Source organism: Amphibalanus amphitrite, unplaced genomic scaffold (genome assembly GCF_019059575.1).
Source record: "Amphibalanus amphitrite isolate SeventyFive unplaced genomic scaffold, NRLGWU_Aamphi_draft 000313F_arrow, whole genome shotgun sequence".
Lineage (NCBI taxonomy): Eukaryota > Metazoa > Arthropoda > Thecostraca > Balanomorpha > Balanidae > Amphibalanus > Amphibalanus amphitrite.
In genome coordinates this window covers 385094-409463 of record NW_024881808.1, presented here as the reverse complement: position 1 = coordinate 409463, position 24370 = coordinate 385094, and the positions used below count along the sequence as shown (strand labels likewise).

At 46.0% G+C, this 24370-nt stretch overlaps 1 protein-coding gene and 1 long non-coding RNA gene across 2 annotated transcripts; one reads left to right on the top strand and one right to left on the bottom strand.

The window, feature by feature from the left end:
- Positions 1-859: 859 nt before the first annotated feature.
- Positions 860-13511, bottom strand: LOC122388192. Its single transcript, XM_043379049.1, has 3 exons — positions 13212-13511; positions 12442-12701; positions 860-897 (listed from the first exon to the last, which is right to left on the bottom strand). Exons 1-3 carry the CDS (start codon positions 13502-13504, stop codon positions 860-862), a joined length of 591 nt encoding a protein of 196 aa, XP_043234984.1. The 5' UTR covers positions 13505-13511.
- Positions 13512-20990: 7479 nt separating this feature from the next.
- Positions 20991-23961, top strand: LOC122388218. Its single transcript, XR_006257752.1, has 3 exons — positions 20991-21299; positions 21733-21877; positions 22399-23961. It is a non-coding gene; the product is annotated as an uncharacterized LOC122388218 (long non-coding RNA).
- Positions 23962-24370: the final 409 nt, after the last annotated feature.

Here is a 24370-nt window from a genome sequence, read left to right as displayed (position 1 = left end):
TGAACCCCTTCCCCCTCTCACCACCGAGTAATATACATGATTAACGATGAAACTTGCTAGTTGAGACTGATTGGTTCGTCCATTTGCCGTCTTCGCTGACCATTTGCATATACCGTCATTACATGTGTGATCTGCGGTATCTCACCTCTGACATTGAGGAATACGAGGCCCTCCGGCAGCTGTCCTCTCAGTAGCGGGAGGTCGGCGGCGGTGACTGATAGGCATCGCAGCCCACGGCACCTGGTGAGGGGCTCCAGGCTCACGGTGTCAGGGACGCCGCCGGACAGGGTGAGACTGAACAGCTCAGGGCACCTGGTGAGGGGCTCCAGGCTGCCGGCCGTGTGATCAGTACAATCTGGAAAACACACAGACACACATATAGACAGGATCAATTAGCTGTAATACATGTCGATATATGACAAAACGAAAAAAACACCTAATAATTCACATGGTTTTATGGACACAGTAGACAATGGTAAAACAGTGCTATTATATGATATATGCAATGTTAAGCAAATGCATTGAACTTCATTGAACAGTGCAACACAATTGTTATGAGTATGATCAACTAACTCTGAACGAATATGTCACTGAGTGAACAGTCCTCCATTTTGGAGCTCAATTTACTTCATTATTTCTCAAAGCACATTGGCTATGTATCACACCTGTCTCCATGAGGTCCGACACCGGCACACCGTTACTCAGTGTCCGCCATTCGCTGAGTTCGTATATCAGCGGCCTGTCCGTGCTGCCGCTGCTCACCGTATATCTCCAGTACTGTGACCGTCCGTCCCAGGCCAGCCAGGGGACTGATGGTGTCGGCAGCCACCCCCTGGAGCGACACTGACAGATCACCCCACTACCGTTCCGGCCACCTCGGCTCCGTCACCTCCGGCCCTGTCGGACAGAGCTGTGTCAGCTGACTGCAGTCGGACAGAGCTGCCGCCAGCTCCCCGCTGCACTACTGACATCAGAGTGTCAGACACTGACACAGCCAGCACTGACACAGCCGAGCGGCCGCACAACACTTTTTTAGCATCAGCAGTTGCAGTCATATGTAGAATGTAAATATGAACATCATAAGTACATATATGCGTGATACAGTAGTCCATGAAACTACTTTATACATGCAACTTCCAGTGGCTGCGCTGTAATCATTCAGGGCCTCGGCTAAGGAATTTTGACTACTGGGGCAAATGGTCACAATGCACACTGCCTGGGGGTGTTTGAACACCCGTGCGGTGTTCGCCGATATCTCAAAAAACGGCGGCGCTCCGCGCCGCCGTTCTCGGCGCACCTTATCAGCTCTATCAATTCTACACATGTTGTAAAACTTTCAGCAGCCTCAATTACTCGCAACATTCCAATGTTCTGTCGTTTTTTTTTAAACTTTCAGACCAAGGACATTCAAGGTCAGGTCACCGATGAAAGTATGCTTTCAGCTTGACGATACGGATCCACTGAGATGCAACATGACAATATCCGGTCAGATCATGACTTTGACCTGAGGTCAAATTTCCAAGTTGACCTTTCAAGGTCAAATTATAGTTCATTCGATGCGTCTTGACAAGAGGAACACGATGTCGGTAAAAGAAAGCTCGTGCAAGGCTTGAGTATAATTTTATTGCAGAAATACTTCTCTAAAAATATTTTATTTGGCAGTGTTTGCTCCCTGCAGGCAAAACCGTTGACCTTAGGTCAAATTTGAGAAAATAACCAGAAAGAACGCTAATATAGCTACTAAATGCGCTTCTCCGCGGCGCTGTAGCTCTATTGGTTCCCGAGTTATGCGTCGGCAACTTGCAAATTGTCGATATTCGACCTGAAATGCGGCAAAATTTGGCTTTCAATGAACCCAATGACCTGAACTTTGACCTGACCAAAAAGTGGTCGAAGTAATTTCTTTATTTTTGACGCTCTTTCGAACGAAGGGCAGCTTATGGATTATCCCTCGCCCGTATTGGTGTTTTTTTTCAGCCGCGAGAGTATCGGGGGGGGGGGGGTCCGTTGGACTCCCCCCTTGCCGTTTCGCCCCTGATCGAGCTAGAGCTTCGCGGAAAAATAACGAGCGTGTTGCCCGTGACGAGAGGAAGCCGATGATAACCAGCTTTAGGGACCTAGGTCCAGGTGAGGTCAATTACCCAAGGTCGGTAAAATCGGGACCTGTTAGAGCGTCGTAAAGGGTGGTCGTAATGAGGTTTTTCGAAGTGCTGATCAGGAATATAATGTTAGTTATGATCATAGATGTTGTATTCGTGTATTTAGGCCAGGTTGGGTCAGGTCAACCAGTAAGGGTTTTGCCGGCTATTCGTAGGTAGTAGGTGGCAACCGCCCTTACAGCTTCGTAACATGTTACGAAGGCACCAAAACTACATCTTAACCCGCGCCCTGGTGGGGTCTGTTTATAACGCGACCTGGTGGGGGGGGGGGGGCTATTTTTGATATATATACAGGCCCAGCGTGGGAGTTCACCGTTAACCGGCGGCCACACACTGACTGGCTGGATCGCCACTCGCCGTATTTCACCGCCTTCCCCGGTGCCGGGCGGACGATAACCTGTATACGACACACTGTTTTACCCGCCGTCATTTGGGATCAGGTCTGAGAGCCGCCTCGGGTAAATCAGCTGCCGTCTCGAGCCATTTGGCTGGATCTAGGATCCCATCGGATCCGAGATCAGGATAACTACGTGGGATCAGAACACACATAAACCTTTTCTGAGATTCCTGCGCATTGCACATGTGTTTTGGCCACTCTGACTGGTGTCATGTAAGCAGTTCCCTGTTGCAGTTCTATGTGTGTTGTATGGCCTGCACCCGTCCCCCTCACAACTGCAGTGCTCGGTGCTGGTCTGTGACCCACAGCAGACACCGGGCCTCCCACCGCCGGCGGATGAGCCGGCCGGCCCGTGCCCGGCCCTCCATTCCAGCCGCCACGGCCGGCCAGCGGCACTTGTCCAACACCGGCTGGACACACTACCGACTCGGAGACACACACGGCTCGGGAGATACCCGTACACGGACACACACGGACATACACGGACACTGCAGTGGCGCAGGGCTGGTAAAAATGGTTTTGGTGGCTCTGACCAAATTTTCTTAGATGAAAAGTGGCTCCTCACAGCAGAGGTGAAATAAAGTGCCGTCACGGCGACGCACGGCAGTGGAAAATCGAACAAGCCAGCGATCCTCGATGGTGGAAAAAATGCCGCCACTGATGCTCTGCCTGGTTTACCCGATGCGACTTTCTGTTGTCTATGGAAAACATCTAAAATTAAAAAAAGGAGTGTTTTTATCAAAACTAGTACTTTTTATCTCTTTTCCCTGAATTTCACTAGAATTATGAAGACTTTTAAACCCTAGAGAAATATTCAGGTGTTTCGCAGATTTCTAGGAAGTTCCCTATATCCACTGACTTTTCACCGGAAGTTCTGGTTGGTGGAAGATGGTGGAAGACGAAAATAAAGTAAACTGCTGCATTAAATGCGGCAATACTGCCACCAAATTTAATTGGGATTTTTTTAGATCTCGATGACATCTTTTACTTTGTTCATAACTCATTATTTCTTTAGTTTGAGGCCTTATTGAAAAAAGCTAGAGATGAAATGCTGCCGACGGCCGGCGACGGCGCGCCGACGATGGTGGAAGAGCAATACTGAATAGACTAGAAAATTCTGACATTCGATAATTTCCTCAAAATTTTTGTTTATACCATACCATTCTAAAGTATTAAAGTTGTATGCATTTTCATGCTGTTTAATAAAATAGCATTTATTTCATACATAAGCACTCAACAGTTGAACAGCACTAGGAGCTCCACTGGTTTTCGTTTCCGCGTTGTTCAAGGCCGCGTTCGAGGCTCGGGGTGTTGTTAGTGAGTTGCGGTGTGGTGGGAAAGGTTGGCGGATAAATTGAAGCGAAGCCGTCGATAAGTGTACTCAGTGTTCTTCTACTTGCCCTGCATCTGCATTGAAGTCACCAGGACTGTGAGTGGACTGATCTGGATATTATTCCCCGTTTAAAATTTCGGACCTGTCGCCCGTGCTGCTGTCGTGAAGCCATCAGAAAATTCATTATGGAGAAGTATTCGTTGCCAGTTAAAAATTTGTGTATTTTTGAAAGACGCATCCAACGGTGTTATTTTCATGCGTCTATCTGCTCTCGCTTGCAAGAAAATCGTCAATATCTGTAGGACTATTTTCTTTCCCGATGCGGATGCTTTCAACTACTACTTCTCCCCCTACCAACCGCCGGCCGTTGTCATGGCGACCAACCCCTACCGGGACCGGCCGGCGCCCCGAGCGCCGGTAGCCGGCTAAACCAACAATGCCGGCCGACCCTATGTTGATCAAGACAGCCCATATTCAGCCCAGATTCAGCCCGGATTCAGCCCAGATTCGGGACACCTCTGATCAAGCTGAAACTCGCACACAATGTAGGCCATGACATGCCCAATCCACAGTCGAAGTCATTCGGTGGCACTCCCAGCCGTTTGACCTACAGAGGTCAGCAAAGGTCACGTGGCCCAAATTTGCACAGCAGATTGTGGCCCACCCAGTAGAGCTAGAGCGCTAAAAATGGCACCAATCGACTCGCCAGCATCTAATCTTACTTTCCCAACACTCATTTGACCTCTCAAGGTCATGCGATGACCTAAGGTCATTTGTGGGCTATGTCGAAAATACACTTGCACAGCAGTTTTCGAGTAGATGGATTGACCGAATTCCAAATCAAAGCACATCATCGGGTAGCCCATAGGCCGTAGTAGCTTTCCTTAAAAACCACTTTTCGATATGTGACCCCGTTTGACCTCGGCAGGTCAAAATGTGCAAATAAACGACACTCAATACGTCGCAGCCCAGATTCAGCCCAGATTCGGGACACCTCCGATCAAGCTGAAACTCGCACACAATGTAGGCCATGACATGCCCAATCCACAGTCCAAGTCATTCGGTGGCACTCCCAGCCGTTTGACCTACAGAGGTCAGCAAAGGTCACGTGGCCCAAATTTGCACAGCAGATTGTGGCCCACCCAGTAGAGCTAGAGCGCTAAAAATGGCACCAATCGACTCGCCAGCATCTAATCTTACTTTTACAATACTCATTTGACCTCTCAAGGTCATGCGATGACCTAAGGTCATTTGTGGGCTATGTCGAAAATACACTTGCACAGCAGTTTTCGAGTAGATGAATTGACCGAATTCCAAATCAAAGCACATCATCGGGTAGCCCATAGGCCGTAGTAACTTTCCTTAAAAACCGCTTTTCGATATGTGACCCCGTTTGACCTCGGCAGGTCAAAATGTGCAAATAAACGACACTCAATACGTCGCAGCCCGGATTCAGCCCAGATTCGGGACACCTCCGATCTAGCTAAAACTCGCACACAATGTAGGCCATGACATGCCCAAGTCGAAGTCATTCGGTGGCACTCCCAGCCGTTTGACCTACAGAGGTCAGCAAAGGTCACGTGGCCCAAATTTGCACAGCAGATTGTGGCCCACCCAGTAGAGCTAGAGCACTAAAAATGGCACCAATCGACTTGCCAGCATCTAATCTTACTTTCCCGGCACTCATTTGACCTCTCAAGGACATGCGACGACCTAAGGTCATTTGTGGGCTATGTCGAAAATACACTTGCACAGCAGTTTTCGAGTAGATGAATTGACCGAATTCCAAATCAAAGCACATCATCGGGTAGCCCATAGGCCGTAGTAACTTTCCTAAAAAACCGCTTTTCGATATGTGACCCCGTTTGACCTCGGCAGGTCAAAATGTGCAAATAAACGACACTCAATACGTCGCAGCCCGGATCCAGCCCAGATTCGGGACACCTGAGATCAAGCTGAAACTCGCACACAATGTAGGCCATGACATGCCCAATCCACAGTCGAAGTCATTCGGTGGCACTCCCAGCCGTTTGACCTACAGAGGTCAGCAAAGGTCACGTGGCCCAAATTTGCACAGCAGATTGTGGCCCACCCAGTAGAGCTAGAGCACTAAAAATGGCACCAATCGACTCGCCAGCATCTAATCTTACTTTCCCAACACTCATTTGACCTCTCAAGGTCATGTGATGACCTAAGGTCATTTGTGGGCTATGTCGAAAATACACTTACACGGCCTATGGGCTACTAATACACGGCCTATGGGCTACCCGATGATGTGCTTTGATTTGGAATTCGGTCAATCCATCTACTCGAAAACTGCTGTGCAAGTGTATTTTCGACATAGCCCACAAATGACCTTAGGCAGGGGCGTCGCCACGGATTTTTGAGTGGGGGGGTCGGGTTTCTAGTCTTCACCCGATGGGTAGGGGTGTTTTTTTTTGCCACACTTGCCAGTTTTGTGCGTGCGTATGTGCATGTGTGCGCGTGTAACAAAGCGGCGTGCAGCGCCGCGAAATTTGGTATCACCTATTAGGTAGGTATACCTACCTACATCACTTGCGTAAAAATTATCACTGGTCACTTAAGGTCAGGTCGCTATGTCAAGTTCAGTTATACGGTATACCTCTATCAAACTTTCCCCTCTCGCCATTCTTGTAGCTTTTCTCCCATAACTTCGAAATTTGGTACACTGTATACCTAATGTATGGGGTTATACGTGTCAGCAATTCATGATTCTGAGGATTTACATCTATGATCTGGAGGCAGGTCAAATACGTGACCTCATCATTAGAAAATAATGAGAAATTATAAAAAGCACGAATGCCTCCTGCTTTGAAAAAGTTCGTCAGAAACGCAAAATATCTTTGGAGCCATGACAAATCAGCTCATCATTGCCAGGGACAGGGTGCAACTTATGGCGAGTGATGACTCGAAAGGTCATTAGTGGAAATGTCCATCGATGGCCACCAGCATTTTTTTTTTCTACAACTTTTGACGAAGACGCGGTAGAGCGATGACAGCACCTGGAAGGTGTTCATAGTTCAGCTCAACAACACGGATCCATTCATATGCAGCAGGAGGTCCTTTTTCGATCTGGACATAACGTTGACCTGAGGTCGTTTTAACGTTAATTCTGAATGGTCAAATTTTAACTCATGTGACGCGTCTCAAAGAGATAAACACAGTGGTGACAAGACAACATATGTAAATACCATACAAACTCACGGAATCTAAAGTTATTGCAAAGCAAATGTTTCGGCAGAATCTGTCCAGTTAGCTGTTTGCCTTCTATGGGCAAAACATAGACCTGAGATGAAATCTGACCCGAAGCTAGCGAAAGAGCGTTGAAAGAGCTATCAAATATGTTTTCTGCTTCACTGTAGCCCTTCTATTGGTGGGCTCGCAGTCGCTAACTTATAACGTATACTAAAGTAACGCTGATGTATGCTTTCGACCCCTGATCGATCTAGAGGTTTGCGGAAAAAAGAGCATGCTGCCCGTGACGAGAGAAAGCCGATGATACCCATTTACAAGGTTTCGGGTCATCTCAGGACTCAGGTCATCGCCAATACGTAGGGAAACTCGGGACCTGCTAGAACTTTGCGAATGTAAGTTGTGATGGTTTTTCGAGGTTCTGATTACGAATGTTATCTTAGTTTTGAACGAAGATGATGACTCCATGCATTTGGGGTAGATCAGGTCAGGTCAGATCGACCAGTACCTAATAGTGGATGACCACCACCGATTGCTTCCTAACATGTTATACATATGTAGGTATAAGCAACACAACTACTTCTTAAATGTTCAGATGGGCGCTAAGTTCAAAATCAGCTCCAAAAACTATCCTATACCTAAATTAAAAGCATGTTATGAAAAAGTGAACCAAGGTCATCTTTATTTGAATCAGGGATATCGATTTATTTTTAAGTAGGTGATTAACACGAGCGCACCGGAAGTTTCGTTGCAATCGGCTCCTTTTGCGCGACTTCTTTGCGAAAGCCCGAGACGGTTTCATCTGACTCCCTTTCCCCTACATATGCACTGTACAGCTAGTTGTGACGATAGCCATGGGGCTGAGGCTAGTTTGTAGTTGTAGTTAGGTACTGATCCGACGAATCGACTGCGACCATTTTTTTTTAACCCTCGCATGTGTAGGGGGGGGGGGTCGGATGGACCCCCCCATGGTTTTTCGCGAATAACTCGCGTAAAAAGCGGCCGATCGCGACGAAACTTTCAGTACCCTCACATTGATCAATTTTACACCTACCCTGCAAATTTCATGACCCTGACCCAAATGACCTTTGACCTGTGACCTCTTTTCCGAGACCATGTTTGGCCGGAATCGCGATTCTGCGTATGTCGGCTCGCATTAGCCGCGCGTTTGCAAGCTTTTCGTGGTTTCAAACGTTCAAACATGTGATTTGATGTTGCTTCCATGCATTAGGATGGGTGTCAAGGTCATCTGAAGGTCAGGTCAGGTCATTGACCTTTGGTGACCTCGGGTGACCTCGGTTCACTTTTTCGAGCTGTACATGTTTCTAGGCTAGTTTTTGGAGCTGAATTCGAATTTAGCAACCATTTGAACATTTACGAAGTAGTTTTGGTGCCTTCGTAACATGTTACGTAACATGTACGAAAGGCAAGTAACATGTTACGAAGCTGTCAGAGGCGGTTGACACGTACTACGAATACCCGTCACGACGCCTACTGGTTGACCTGACCTGACCTGACCCGACCTGGTCTAAATGCTTGAAGACATCATCTGTGATCAAAACTAACACGATATTCGTGATCAGCACCCCGAAAAACCCCTTAGAAGCCACACTTTACGACTTTCTAACAGGTCCCGATTTTCCCGACTTTGGGTCATTGACCTGACCTGGAAGGTCAACCAATGACCTAGGACCTTAAAATTGGGTATCATCGGCTTCCTCTCGTCACGGGCAACACGCTCGTTTTTTCCGCGAAGCTCTAGCTCGATCAGGGGCCAAACGGCAAGGGGGGTCCAACCGACCCCCCCCCCCCTACACATTAGAAGCTGGCAAACGCCGCACACATGCGAGGGTTAAACGATCAGACGAACGCTCGGGGCAGTTTTGGCGCGTCCAATCCTTTGAGGGATAAAAAGGTACTAGAATGGTGGCTACTTAAAAATATTGTTGTGCTGGTGTTCCCCGCCCACAGCTAATTGAACTTTAGGTAATTGGCTAATTGGCTTTAGGGAGCTCTTGAAGCGATTCTGAATCTGATGTATTTGTTGGTGTTGCTGACGCCTGCTTCACTGACATAAAAGCTAAAAAAGCATACTCAGCATCGCAAAAAGTGGGGGGTCGACACCCCCAGTTTTCAAAAGTGGGGGGGGTCACGACCCCCCCGACCCCCCCGTCGGCGACGCCCATGACCTTAGGTCATCGCATGACCTTGAGAGGTCAAATGAGTATTGGGAAAGTTAGATTAGATGCTGGCGAGTCGATTGGTGCCATTTTTAGCGCTCTAGCTCTACTGGGTGGGCCACAATCTGCTGTGCAAATTTGGGCCACGTGACCTTTGCTGACCTCTGTAGGTCAAACGGCTGGGATTGCCACCGAATGACTTGGACTGTGCATTTGGCATGTCATGGCCTACATTGTGTGCGAGTTTCAGCTTGATCGGAGGTGTCCCGAATCTGGGCTGAATCCGGGCTGCGACATATTGAGTGTCGTTTATTTGTACATTTTGACCTGCCGAGGTCAAACGGGGTCACATATCGAAAAGCGGTTTTTAAAGAAAGTTACTACGGCCTATGGGCTACCCGATGATGTGCTTTGATTTGGAATTCGGTCAATTCATCTACTCGAAAACTGCTGTGCAAGTGTATTTTCGACATAGCCCACAAATGACCTTAGGTCATCACATGACCTTGAGAGGTCAAATGAGTGTTGGGAAAGTAAGATTAGATGCTGGCGAGTCGATTGGTGCCATTTTTAGCGCTCTAGCTCTACTGGGTGGGCCGCAATCTGCTGTGCAAATTTGGGCCACGTGACCTTTGCTGACCTCTGTAGGTCAAACGGCTGGGAGTGCCACCGAATGACTTGGACTGTGGATTGAGCATACATTGTGTGCGAGTTTCAGCTTGATCGGAGGTGCCCCGAATCTGGGCTGAATCCGGGCTGCGACGTATTGAGTGTCGTTTATTTGCACATTTTGACCTGCCGAGGTCAAACGGGGTCAAATATCGAAAAGCGGTTTTTAAGGAAAGTTACTACGGCCTATGGGCTACCCGATGATGTGCTTTGATTTGGAATTCGGTCAATCCATCTACTCGAAAACTGCTGTGCAAGTGTATTTTCGACATAGCCCACAAATGACCGTAGGTCATCGCATGACCTTGAGAGGTCAATTGAGTGTTGGGAAAGTAAGATTAGATGCTGGCGGGTCGATTGGTGCCATTTTTAGCGCTCTAGCTCTACTGGGTGGGCCACAATCTGCTGTGCAAATTTGGGCCACGTGACCTTTGCTGACCTCTCTAGGTCAAACGGCTGGGAGTGCCACCAAATGACTTGAACTGTGGATTGGGCATGTCATGGCCTACATTGTTTGCGAGTTTCAGCTTGATCGGAGGTGTCCCGAATCTGGGCTGAATCCGGGCTGCGACGTATTGAGTGTCGTTTATTTGCACATTTTGACCTGCCGAGGTCAAACGGGGTCAAATATCGAAAAGCGGTTTTTAAGGAAAGTTACTACGGCCTATGGGCTACCCGATGATGTGCTTTGATTTGGAATTCGGTCAATCCATCTACTCGAAAACTGCTGTGCAAGTGTATTTTCGACATAGCCCACAAATGACCGTAGGTCATCGCATGACCTTGAGAGGTCAATTGAGTGTTGGGAAAGTAAGATTAGATGCTGGCGAGTCGATTGGTGCCATTTTTAGCGCTCTAGCTCTACTGGGTGGGCCACAATCTGCTGTGCAAATTTGGGCCACGTGACCTTTGCTGACCTCTCTAGGTCAAACGGCTGGGAGTGCCACCGAATGACTTGTACTGTGGATTGGGCATGTCATGGCCTACATTGTGTGCGAGTTTCAGCTTGATCGGAGGTGTCCCGAATCTGGGCTGAATCCGGGCTGAATCTGGGCTGAATATGGGCTGTCTTGACGGACATTCGGACAGAGCTGTGTTAGCTGACAGCAGTCGGACGGAGCTGCTGCCGGGTCGGGAGGCGGCTGACACTGTGGTGTCAAACCCTGACACAGACGACACTGACCAGGGTCGATCCGCACTGTTGGACAGTAATTGAACATTGTGCACAATGCATGCGCTATGCTTATACATGCGTCAGTTTATTAATACAGTTCAGTGCATACAGGTAACACAGGTTCAGTACATGCAGGTCATGGCCGCCGTCCACTGTGCGGAACGCGTGCGGTCCGTACGGAATTTAACACAGAACCCTATGGGCGCATCCGGTCCGTACGGAAATCGTGTGCGCTCCGTCCGGACCGCATCCGAACGGCAATCAGCTGTTGATTTTCCGTCAGCTCTCCGCATGCGTTTCGGATGCGGTTGCTACGGAGACGGAAGAGTGATGTCCGACGCGTTGAACTTTTCTGCGGAAAACGCATCCGGAACGTCCGGAACAGACGTGGTTTGGGGCCGTATCGGAGGCAAACATTGTGAATTGTACGAAGAATTGGAACTCGATCATCATGAAGTAAGTAAAAATTATTTCCTTAGAATGGCAAGAGTATTCGCTGCTGGTTACTTGCAATATTTTATTTGGTAATAAGTGATAGGAAACATTTATTAGCTCTCCGCATCCGGACCGCATCCGGACCGCATCCGGACCGGATGCGGCGACATTCCGGACGGGCCGCTGTCCACTGCGACGGAATTCCGTCCGGAGTCCGTCCGGAATGTCGCCGCACGCTGGCCGCATCCGGTCCGGATGCGGTCCGGATGCGGTCCGGATGCGGAGAGCTAATAAATGTTTCCTATCACTTATTACCAAATAAAATATTGCAAGTAACCAGCAGCGAATACTCTTGCCATTCTAAGGAAATAATTTTTACTTACTTCATGATGATCGAATTCCAATTCTTCACAATGTTCACAATGTTTGCCTCCGACACGGCCCCAAACCACGTCTGTTCCGGACGTTCCGGATGCGGAAAAGTTCAACGCGTCGGACATCACTCTTCCGTCTCCGTAGCAACCGCATCCAAAACGCATGCGGAGAGCTGACGGAAAATCAACAGCTGATTGCCGTTCGGATGCGGTCCGGACGGAGCGCACACGATTTCCGTACGGACCGGATGCGCCCATAGGGTTCTGTGTTAAATTCCGTACGGACCGCACGCGTTCCGCACAGTGGACGGCGGCCTTAAAAGTAGGTACAATACAGTGGCTAATGTTTGTGTAGCATGTAGGTAGCATGGCACACATGTCCGCTGAACGTTTATCACTGAAACTGTTACTTTATGTATGTACTTAAGTACATACTATGTAAGTACCTACCACCATTCAGAGAATCAGAAGTAACAGTACGATTTTCCTCGACTACCTACTTCTCACCGGCAACGTATAGCGTCCTCAGTGACGTCGGCAGCAGCCGCAGCCACCGCCCCGTTCCGAAGGACGGCACCCTGACGGTCAGCTCCTCCAAGCGAGGAAGACTCTGCAGGAGCGCCGTCAGCTGGTCCTCGCCAAGGTCTGACGGAGCGTCGAACGTCGTCACGGTCCTTAGCGCCTCTCTCAGCACTGTGGTATCACTGTCTGCCGGTGGCTGCGGCTCCGTCTGTACCGTGACGTCATGAAACGCTTTTGTAATTTTACTGAAAAGATAAGAAAAAGGAACATAAATCAAAATGCAAAAGAAGTTCACATTTTTAGTTGGCTCCTTTGATGATACGATATGCATTTACATATCGTCGTCAGCAATAGTATGTTGCCAAATCTATTCGGTTGAATAAAATCGTTCAGAGTTGATTTCATACGAATCTGAACGATTTGATACGACCGATTAGATTTTGTGACACGATTGCTGATGAAGACATGTAAATACGTGCGGGATATAATGCCCCAAACTGGCCAACTTTATGCAGATTGCAGGACGTCTGTCGAAAACTGGAACAATACGATCGAGACTAAACGGCTAACAGATGGTACGAATTCAAGACATGTTTCTTTGATTGGGCGGAAATTACAATTACAAGCTACTCGACCTTCAAAGACCTAGTGATGGTTTATTTCTTTCACCTTCTACAAAGAAAGTTTACTTCTCACCATGACCGCTTCGAAATCTCTCAGCCCCCGCAGCCACCACTGCTGCCTCCCAGTCTCACCCCTGGGGACGGCCGGATGGCGCCGCTCGCCGGCGGACCTCCTGCCGCAGCTCCTCCACCACGGTCTGGCGAGTGGTGCGCTCTTCGATAACTGCCTGCTCCAGGCGGACCACCGCACCGTGAAGTGCGGCGTTCTCCCCCTTGAGCTTCTTCGTGTCTGAATTGTCCTTCGCCACTACCTCACTCAGAATGGTCACTTTTTCACGAAGGGGGGCCACCACTTCACGAAGGGCGGCCATCTCTTCACGAAGGGCGGACACCTCTTCACGAGTGGCGGTCAGGTCTTTACGCATAGCTACCATCTCCATCTGGAACGCAGAAGCAAAGTGTCTTACGTTTCTGATAATCATAACACACAAAGACATGTTACGACGTGCTGAATCGTACGAAGTGCGTCATGTCGTGTAACGCCGTGTCACGTCACCAGGTCATATGTCGCGCCTTGCCACGTGTTACAACGCCAGGGCGTCATGTCGTGTAACGCCGTGTCACGTCACCAGGTCATATGTCGCGCCTTGCCACGTGTTACAACGCCAGGGCGTCATGCTAAAGATACTGCTAAAATTGGATAACAATAAAACTCCTACGTTAACCCGGCAGTTGCTGGGGTATTTCGATACCCACCGTTTGCTGGGGGGGGGGGGGCGTTAAACGCCCCCAGCCGATAACTCGAGAACCAATAGGCGCAGCGAAACCCACGAGGCGGCAAACGAAAGAACGCAACGAGACGCTTCGGATGAGTACTTTAAAGTTGAATTTTGAGATCACAGGTCGGGTCAAGGTCAGGTCAAACACCTGAAATCGGGCTCTCATTAGCATGGACCTCAGAACTTCGCAATGGGCGCCTCTCGTCATAAACTCTGTCAAAACGGTGCACAATCCATCATATAAGGCCTACAAGAGTGTCAGCTCCATGTAGGGGTCATTCAAGCACAGGTCAGCGTCAAGGTCAGGTCACCCGGGTAGGCATTTATCCCCGAAAATCAAAACTGATATTCGCAGTCTGTGACACATGTTTTATGGGTAATTTGGGGCGTAGAACACGATTGTGACATTCATTTTATCATATGTGTACGTGTTTGGCTCAAAAAGTTCAATTTAAGAAATGCATGTATCATGGTCGTGAAGTAGTCACGAGAAATTGCCGAGATTAAGTTCAATATTTTGGAAAATGCGGAACGATAATCAATAATCAAAAATAGCCATTTGATTGTTCATGGTATTGGCAGTTTAATGGCGTTTACGGCATGTCTGTATGTCTATTTTGTGATTTTATATGTTTTTTTGAACAAATGCCGTTTTTGGTCAAAAACTCAGAAATCATGACGTCACTAAAACCTCGATATCTCAAAAAATTTCCGACCGATTTTTTTTTTGCAACTTTGCCAAAATAAACTTCAATCAATTCCCTACAAGTACCCAAAATTTGGCGCGACTGCGGCGCGCCGTTTTTATGCCATGGCCTGGCGAAAAAAGTGGGGGGCGTTTAACGCCCCCCCCCCAGCAACTCGCGGGTTAACCCGCGCCCCGCTGGGCTATTCAGCCATACGCGCCCTACTAAAGGGCAGATTCTGCCCCCCCCCCCCCGTCTAACTTCCGAACCGATGGTCATAGAAAGACGGGGAAAACGGCAATCGAAAGCTCTCAACAAGGCGGATCTTAAGAGCCCATTTTTTTTGCTTAAGTAGGTCAGAGGTCAGGTCAAGGTCAGGTCAAGGGTACAAAATGCAAGTTTCTACAGTATCGGCCTTGCACCGTAGTTGCCGAAGAATGGACCGAGACTGATTGCCCAAAACGTGTTCTTAGACTACCAAGACAATATTCGTTGCATACAATGCCGTTCAAAGGTCAAGGTCAAGGTCAGGTCAGGTCAGGTCACCAAAAACAAAATATAGAAAAGGGCATGTGCGACACATGTTTTATGGGTCATTTTACTCATAGAATTCAATAGGCAAAAATAGGCAAAATGCAAGTTTCTACAGTATCGGCCTTGCACCGTAGTTGCCGAAGAATGGACTGAGACTGATTGCCCAAAACGTGTTCTTAGACTACCAAGACAATATTCGTTGCATACAATGCCGTTCAAAGGTCAAGGTCAAGGTCAGGTCAGGTCAGGTCACCAAAAACAAAATATAGAAAAGGGCATGTGCGACACATGTTTTATGGGTCATTTTACTCATAGAATTCAATAGGCACACTCAATAAGTGATATGGACCACCTCTGGATGAATTTCAGGTCGAGGTCAGGTGAAGGTCAGGTCAAGTGAGGTCAAATTTGAAGCTGGTTGTTAAGGCCTAAAAAGGTGTCTTATCTGATGCAGTTTTTCACGGCGAATCGAATGGTACTATTTTTGTTCCCGTACGAGGTCTAGAACTTAAAAAAATCATTTTTTTCAAAAAATTTGTGTGTCGTTACGTCATAAAATTTTGAATAACTCCCACATTTTTTTAACCGATTCTTCTAAAAATTAGTATGTAGGAGCACATAGACCACTTTTCTGACGTTTATTCCGTTTTTTTTTCGAGACACTCAAAATTTTGGATTTTATAATTATTTTCCCAAAAACTCAGTTTTTTAAAGAAAAAAAATTTGGGCCAAAATGCAAATATTTTTTTTTTTTAACCGAGATAGCCATTTGATAGAGAAAGTAGAATCACGTATAACCTTTTTTGTTACGTCTTGATTTGTTCAAAAATGAAGATGTTAGCGGCGTTTGAAATTTTGCCGTTTTTGAGGCGAAAATGGCTAACATGACGTCACTAAACCGTCAATTTCTAAAAAAAAATTCCGACGGATTTCGCTCAAATTGTCAGGGAAAGTGTCAAATTGATGTATGATAAGGTACTGAATGTTTGACGTCGCTGGCGTAACGCGTTTAGAAATTATTGGCGAAAAACGGGAGGGGGGCAGATTCTGCCCCCCCCCCAGCGGGGCGCGGGTTAACACAAAAGTATAAGGAGCAAAATAGCCGATACAAGTGCTTATACCTAATTTATGTAAAAAGTAACTATGCCATATCACCCTGTTCTTTTCCAATCCCCATGTCCGTTCTTCCGTGAATTTCCGACAGGTTTAAAATAAACTTTCAAAGATGGTACAGTTACAGTAACTCGGACTTTCTCAAGTTTGTCTGTCTTGGCAGATCAAGAAATGTCAGAAGAAGCTCACTAACACACATATATAATCAGGATCGAATAATCTGACACTCTGAGATCTGTCGTACCACCTGAAATTCACGGAATACAGACATGGGGTATGGAAAAGACGTGTCGATATGTTGACTTACCTTGTGTGGGTGGGTTTCACGCAGTCAGTGAAACTACCCTCTCCAAGTCAGTCGGTGTACCTTGTCTCGGTGGGCAGCACGGGGCAGCGGATGGCTCCTCCCAAGGCAGTATATCAGTGGTCTCGGTGGGTGACACACGCTGGTCTGTACGGCTCTGCTCTGTAGGTGGGACTGTCCGACACTGCTGGTCCCTGTGGTACTCCTGTATATCCCAGCCGACACCCTGTGCGGGGCTGTGGTGACAATATCTGTTGCCGATACGGTATCGGTGGAGCGACTGGCTCGGACCGTGAAACACTCAACGATAGGGGCGGTGGCATGAGGCAGCAAAAGGTCACCGATGGCGTCTGGGGCATTCCACGTCAAGTGGGACAAAAAATGACGATTTTGAACCTCACCTCCTCCGATTTTTGCGAAACTTTGTGAACCTACTCATCTATATGTGAAAAGAAAGGAGACATTTTTTTTGCCAAGATATGACGTCACTTTTCCGAGATACACGTCATCAAACACTGACTTCGGTAAGGCACATTATCATCTTTAAAGCGTCATAACTTTTAAAGTTTTAGACATATCACCACGCGACAAAGTTTGAAATGGAGGCAATAGATCAGGCTTTAATTTGAGGATCACAATATGGACTTCATTAACTAATTAGTGAGCATAATTAAAATTCAAAAAATAAATTTTGAATTTCTGAAAAATGGGTACCCTTCGATTTTGCTGATTTTTGCATATTTTATTCTTCCATACATTAGCTACTTCATATGAAAATTTCAGAATGGGCCGACGTCTACGTAACTGTCTTTTGGACTTCGTAATGTCTGGCACTCGCGCGTTTCGTTTCAGCAACCAAGGAAAGGCGCTACGCGGAGATGGTTCTTTCTACCTTAATCAAACCAAAGCAAACCTAACCTGACCTGACCTAATCTAACACGCGTAAACTTATGTATAGCCCTCACGGCAGTTGCTGGCTGGCCAAATGCTACTTAGATACGAACACTATAAAACAAAAATGAACGCGTGTTAAAACACTTGAGGCTGACCAGCCACGAGCCAGCGACCTTTAGATTACGAGGTGGGTTGGGTACACTCGGCACACTAGCTACTAAGCCACGAAGATAGCTGGTCATCGCTGAGCTGTAAGCCAGTTTTCTTTTTTAATGATGCAACTGAGCATTCTCCCGGCAGCGCCTCTCTTTGGTTGCAAAAAGGAAATACGCCTGACTCTCCCAGCGCTAGGGAAGAAAGGCCCGGTTTAGTAAAAAAAAAAAGTTATTAAAGAACGGAATTTGAATTGTAGGTGGGGCGGTGGGGAACTTTATCGTGTGCCAATTTCATGGCCCTAGATCAATATCTTCAAGATCAATTGAGGTTAAACGTGATTAAATTTGCTATAGTGAATATTTTGCGTTTATACGCCCATGGCGCTAAGAGTAGAGGTGGAAATGACTAACGTTTTCCAAAATCTTGACTAATGACTGACTAATGACTAATGACAATTTTGGTTGACTGACTTTTGACTGACTAAATTTTCGTCTCAAAAAGCTTGACTGACTATTGAATGACTAACGCTACTTTTCTTGATTTTGACCAATATTTGACTAAATTTCGGAATTTGCTAGCTCTGCGTAAATAAAAATTTGCCGATACGCTAAGAAATATAAACGATGACCAACACCATGTTTTATTTTAATGTTTGTTCCATTCAGCATTTCAGAGCATGTGACCTGTGATGTTTGACCACAATGAACGCAATCAGCAATGAACAAAGCAGTGCAATCAGCAGCTGGGGATGTTGGCCACTGGCGGATCCAGGGGGACATTTAGGACCATTGCCCCCCCAAAGCCCGTTTGCCCCCCCCCCCCCAAAAGACCCGAGTTTTAATATTACGCCTATGGCGGCGCATGGAAAGAAAGGGGTCATTTCGACCATTTGCCCCCCCCCCCCCAAAAAAAAACGTCGGGCTGGATCCGCCAATGATGTTGGCCATGGTGGGCACTGGGCCAACGACATTCTATGCCTGGCTGAAACGAAAACTGTTAAAAGTACAGCCTGTGACCGTTTACAAGTTACTCATCAAAGCGCTTCTAGATGTCCGATCGACACCGGAAAAAAAAAACACCAATCGATCCCAAAGTTTATCCCTAATCATTTTATGGCCAACGCAATGCGAAGCGGGCGCAAGATATGTCGGCCGTTACGACGCCTGGTTCGGGAGATAACAGGGGGAGGGGTAAAATTTACCCCCCCCCCCCCCAGTCGGGCGCGTTCGGCGGCGACCCCAGTGGAGCGCGGGCTAAGTCACCTCACGAATTACGACAAATTAGTCGACTAATATGCAACAAAATCCTTGACTAATGACTGACTAATGACTAACAAATATTTTGGTTGACTGACTTTTGACTGACTAAAAAAGCGCTTGACTAACGTTAGTCGACTAATTTTTGACTAATGACTAATATTCATTTCCACCTCTAGCTAAGTGTTAACCCGCGCGGGGCTGGGGTCGCCAGCCGAACACGTGGGGCTGGGGGTGGGTAAATTTTACCCCCCCCCCTGTTATCTCCCGAACTAATGGACCGATTTGGAAAATTCAAACGCCACTCGAAAGATCTCATCACGAACAACTAAAAACATGTACTTTATTTAAAGTGTGAGCCTTGAGGTCAAGGTCAAGGTCAGGTCATGGGTACAAATTGCAAGTTTCTACAGTAGAGTTCTGCACGGCTGCAATTTTCCACAGCCTAGCCGCCCCGCAGCCGTGGCTCCACAGCCACAGCCGCCCACAGCCGTGGCAAACTGTGGGCAGCCAGCCGTCAGCCGGCCGTGGATACTTTCAATGAAATGCAGCCAAATAGTATATAATAAGTTGTTTTTAGTTGGAACATATAGCCAAAAGCACATTGCAATGGGCTATAGATTCTCAAGCTCATGAAGCATCATAGGTTAAAGGAAACAGTCCACTTTCCTGAAATCAGTATTTTGCTATTGATTTATGATTTTTTATGCTCAAAATAATCATGAAATAAAATAAAACCTTTTTGTAAAAACAATTATTTTCTTTATTTTAATATAGGGCGAACTATATTCTATGTAAAATAATGTTTGACGCGGAAGCTTATTACGCATTGACCAATCATATTGCGTAGCTCAAACCTACGAATACTGCATTGGCTGTAAGCAGCACGCTGATTGGCTGACGATGACGTGGCTGCATTCCTGTGCAAGGCACGCATTCCTCTACAAGGCACTCTTTTCGGAACGAGAAATGGAATTTCTTCGTCTAGGGTGATCGTTGAGCCGTAAAAGCTCCTGATTTGTGCTAGTCTCAGCTCAAGCTACGAAACTGCTATTCCAGCTCAAAACCCCATGTTAAAAGTGAACTATTTCCTTTAAGTGGTTGTGTATCTGGCTTTAGGCCGAAGGCCTGAAGCCTGATGCGCAACGCATGCCTACACAAGCCCTTGCAAGGGGTTAAGAAAGATGGGTAGGTAGGTAGGTACCTACATCAACAGAAAACATAAACAACGAACCAGAATAGAAGCACTAGCAGTGTAGACATCTAATGCCAAATCCTGAAGCATGGTTGTGGGACAGAACAACAGACCCTGATGCTTTTCATTATCAATGTTAGGTATGGAAAATGAAACTGAAGTTGATGGACTGTCAAACAGTGATTGTCTAGTCAAAACTCTTGCTTCTTTCTCACCTTGCATATTTTCTGGGGTGTGATATGCCAGGCTTGAAGCAGCCTTCTGAGCAAGTCTCAAACTAATTTGATATGCAAGGCATCAAAACACTAGTGAGGGACGACGGTGAAAACAGGGCGCCTGGGGCGATTTGATCAAGGTTGGTGAAATTTACACGTGACATTTAGCATGTAGAAGGCCCACGAAGGGGGAGAACTTCCAAATGTCACGTGACTAATATGCCCTCCGGCGCCCTGTTTTCACCGGCGTCCCTAGTGAGCATCCAAGAAAGAAAAACATTGTTTAATTGTTTTTTGAATGACCTCCTTACAAAATTATACTTTTCATTATTTTGATTTTTCCAAATAATGATCTTCGCTCAAATCCCCAAGGACGTGCAAGCCACAATTGCCTCTTTCAATCAAAAATTTCACTTGAGTTTTTAATGACGTCAATAGCAAAGAGTGACAATAAATTGTTTTGTTTCACTACAAACAGCCATAAAAATTATAATTGATTGATAATAATGCTATACAAATAAAAACTTGCTCTCAAACAAAGATTAAGTATCAAATTTTTACATTCTTAGAAGAAGACGTCATTTTATTCAAGATTACTTTACTACTCAGGTTGGTTCACTAGGGAAAAAAAGGCGCCGTAGTTACGTCACGGATTTGGTAGCAATCTGGTAGCAATTTTTGCAGACATCAATGGCGCACGTGTTGTTTGATCGTCGCAAATCCTATTTTACTGAACTATTTTGTTATTTCACTGCAATGTATTTTACATTATATTTGAAAATGGGGATGTTCGGCTTATTTCCTCACCAGGTGGCAGCACTGCCTTCTTTGGACACAGAAACTGTGGCGGCGAATGCGCCACTGTGTTTTGCACTGTGTGGAGTCCGTGCGGTGGCGGTCCGAGGGACTGAATTTCGGTGAATTTGATAGCAATTGATTTGAATTTTGCTCAGATGGATTGTGAATTTATATTCAGCAAGTGTCACAAACATGGAAAGGCAAGTTTACAAAGGACAGGAGACTTAGAAAGGCTTCAATTGACGTGGCCGAAGAGAGGCGAGAAGCCGAAGATAGACCGACTCCAAACGGTAATTCCATCGATGTAACACGTTTCCCGACATTTTTTTTATGGCGAGCATATCTAAGAGTATAAAATAGTCTAACTTAACTCATAGCTGGATCTTGTATTGCCCATATGAGGTAATTTACCTGTATAAGTTTATGGGCATATCAATATAGGAAATTGACCTGCCCTTTGGGAAAGGCATTATAAGATGATACATGCTGCTGAGAATGATTATATAAATTCAATGCATTTTCATAAGATTCATTGCAAGCATTTTAGCAGTGTTCTACTTTGTCTGGTACCAAAGATATTGCATGCAGATAAAGGTTATGATGGAAAAGGACAAATAGGATCTATTTTGACACCAGCAACCAGGAGGTATATGTAATAGAACACTAAGCTACCTACTATTTATGAATTGTTACAAGTATTGATCATCCTACATGGTGTTACAGGTGCCCAGTGCAATCATGCTTCTGGTGCGGAGTTTTCAGGATGGAGTCTGAGGAATCAAGAAAGGCAGAGGACCTGCGTATGAAGGAACCAGCCCTGCGGATGAAGTTCTGAGGTGCATACAGAGGGATCCCACTGAAAGACCAGGTAGGAGTTGGTGAACAGCTTGTGCACTGCAGTATATCATCCAGAAGTAACTGATAGCCTTTCTTGCAAAATGTTTTTTTTTTAACTCATCACCACCTAAAGCTACTCATTATTGATATATCTTCATTTCATCAGGTAAATAATTGTTTACTCTAAGTTTTGATTCACACTGAAGTGAACACTATTTTAGAATATTCCCTCAGCTTTTTTAGCAACTAAATACAGGCAAGTTTTTTGTTGTTTTTTAAAATAAATTTTCACCTTCTAGAATATTTGTATAGGTAACTGCAATAAAAGTGCATTTCAAAATTGCAAATACTTTATGTAAAGTTCATGGGTATTGATGATGTCACTGTATCCAGTTCATCATATCAGATTTCAACTGTGCTTAAACTGCAATGTTTTGCTAATTGCTTCAGTATATAATGTCCTTTTATCCATGCATGTTAAACATATGTATCTCATTATGACTTGCCATGATCTTTCCTTACTGTCTTATGCCATTTTTCATTTATTCACAGGTGCAATGCTGCATTGATAAGATCCAGATTCAAGAGCATGGATGCTGCCAGATCCTGTGATTTGAAGTTACCAGTGTCACTGCTGCTACAAATGACATCAGCAACACTTCCTTTGGTGAAAGTTTAGAGGAGCAAACAGTTGGTGCTCTGTGTAGTCAGGCAGTGGAGTTTTGCCACAATCATGAAGGTGTCAATTTTTGCTCTGGCTTCTGGGACACCTTGGATCTACATTGCAACCTATGCTAGTGTTCAACATTTCGTGCCATAGTATCACTGATGCAAAGCGTGTTGCATCCAGACATGTGCATGGATCCGAGTGATGGATCTATGATCTCAGTGGATCTTGAAGCAAAGTACAGGTTGGGATCTATGATCCCATCGGATCCGGCGTGAAAAATACATCTTGGATCTATGATCTCAAATGATCTGACGATAAATTAAGAACATGGATCTATGATCTGAGTGGATCCCACCATGCACCACATTTGAAACCATGTTTTAAAGGGTTTCTATGTCAATAAGTGACACAAAACTATGGATTATGACGTGCGATCACATAAAATCACTAAAACAGAACGTTTGAGTTGAAACAAGTGCTTTTTTGGGATATATGTGTTAACAAAAAATAAGTGAGGATCTATGATCTCACTGGATCTCAAGCAAAAAATGAGACTCGGATCTGTGATCCCTATGGATCTCTCGATAAATTACAGAGCTGGATCTATGATCCCGACGGATCCGAGATCAGGATCCGTGGGATCAGATCCCAGATCCATTTTCTCGGATCCATGCACATGTCTGGTTGCATCATAGACAAATGAGAGCCAACAAATTGTCAGATATTTTCTAGTGATAGAGAACTGCATGCCTTAAGCAATTGTTGAAGGTGATAAGTGGTGAATGGTAGGGCTCAGCCACTCAGCTCCTTCCTTCAAAAGCTATCAATCAGCTCTAGAAGAGTAGTCATAGCAATGCTTCATATGTGAAGGCTACTTGCCTGAACAGAACATTGTGGATTTGCTAATTAAGTACCTCTTTATTACAAGTTTGTGCCCATTACAAGCCAAGCTTAGTTTACTTAGTTTGTTGCAAGTTTTCCAGGCAGCCTTCACACTTGTGTCGCTGAATATTTAACTTTAACTGATAGACCGACGAGATATTGTCCCTTTCGCATCAGATTGTTATCAGTCAGTCGTGTTGGTAGAAGGTACAGTCTGTCTTAAAAGTATACCGCGCAAAGTGACGGTGGATCCATCAAGCCTGACCGAGGAAGGGCCTGCTATAATTTGAAAGTCACCGAACCAATTGACCTGGGGAACGGACGAGGATGTCATATAGAGCCACGCAGAAATCGCCGGTGATTCGCTGCCCATCATTACAGAATGAACGCATGCCGGATGAAGGGTTATGTCAATAGTCTGCACAAACTACAGGGATGTGATTGACTTATCTGACAGTGACGAGCGCTAGAGGTCAACTTAAGACCGTAGGTATGCGTTCTTGTCATGGAATGTGTGCTGTAAATCGATTGTTTCATGCGTGTGAATATATGTCTGAATGTAATAAGGTTTTTAATTTCAACTGTGTAAGTTAAAATATGTGATAACATCGTGTTTTTCGTACTCCGTAGCTTTTGGTGACTATTCGATCAGCTCCCTTTCCTTCCGCTCAATGACGATGTAGTAGTTTGCCTTTCACACGCGTCATTGTCTTCCTAATATCGAAATCAACTGTAGCTACTCATTTTAGCAAAATGATGAACCTGAAAAAGACATGAAACGCAGTTTCCGTTCGCGGCGCGTCGGCCGCCGTCGCCGCCCGCAGTGTTATCCCCGGCCTGGCCGGCGCCCGGCCGGCGCGTTGTGTCCAAAGCATACGGTGCTGCCACCTGGCGAGACTTTTCGGAACTCTTAGCGCGAACATCCCCATTAAAATAAAGAAATATTCGTAACCCAGCAAGTCAGTTATTCTT

Excerpts from the sequence above, each read along its gene's own strand:
- LOC122388192 (XM_043379049.1), bottom strand. The coding sequence starts at position 13,504 with ATGCGTAAAGACCTGACCGCCACTCGTGAAGAGGTGTCCGCCCTTCGT. Across the intron at positions 12,702-13,211 it reads CCATCCGGCCGTCCCCAGGG|TAAAATTACAAAAGCGTTTC; the intron begins GTGAGACTGGGA and ends TTATCTTTTCAG. Across the intron at positions 898-12,441 it reads GAGGACGCTATACGTTGCCG|GGCCGGAGGTGACGGAGCCG; the intron begins GTGAGAAGTAGG and ends TCTGTCCGACAG.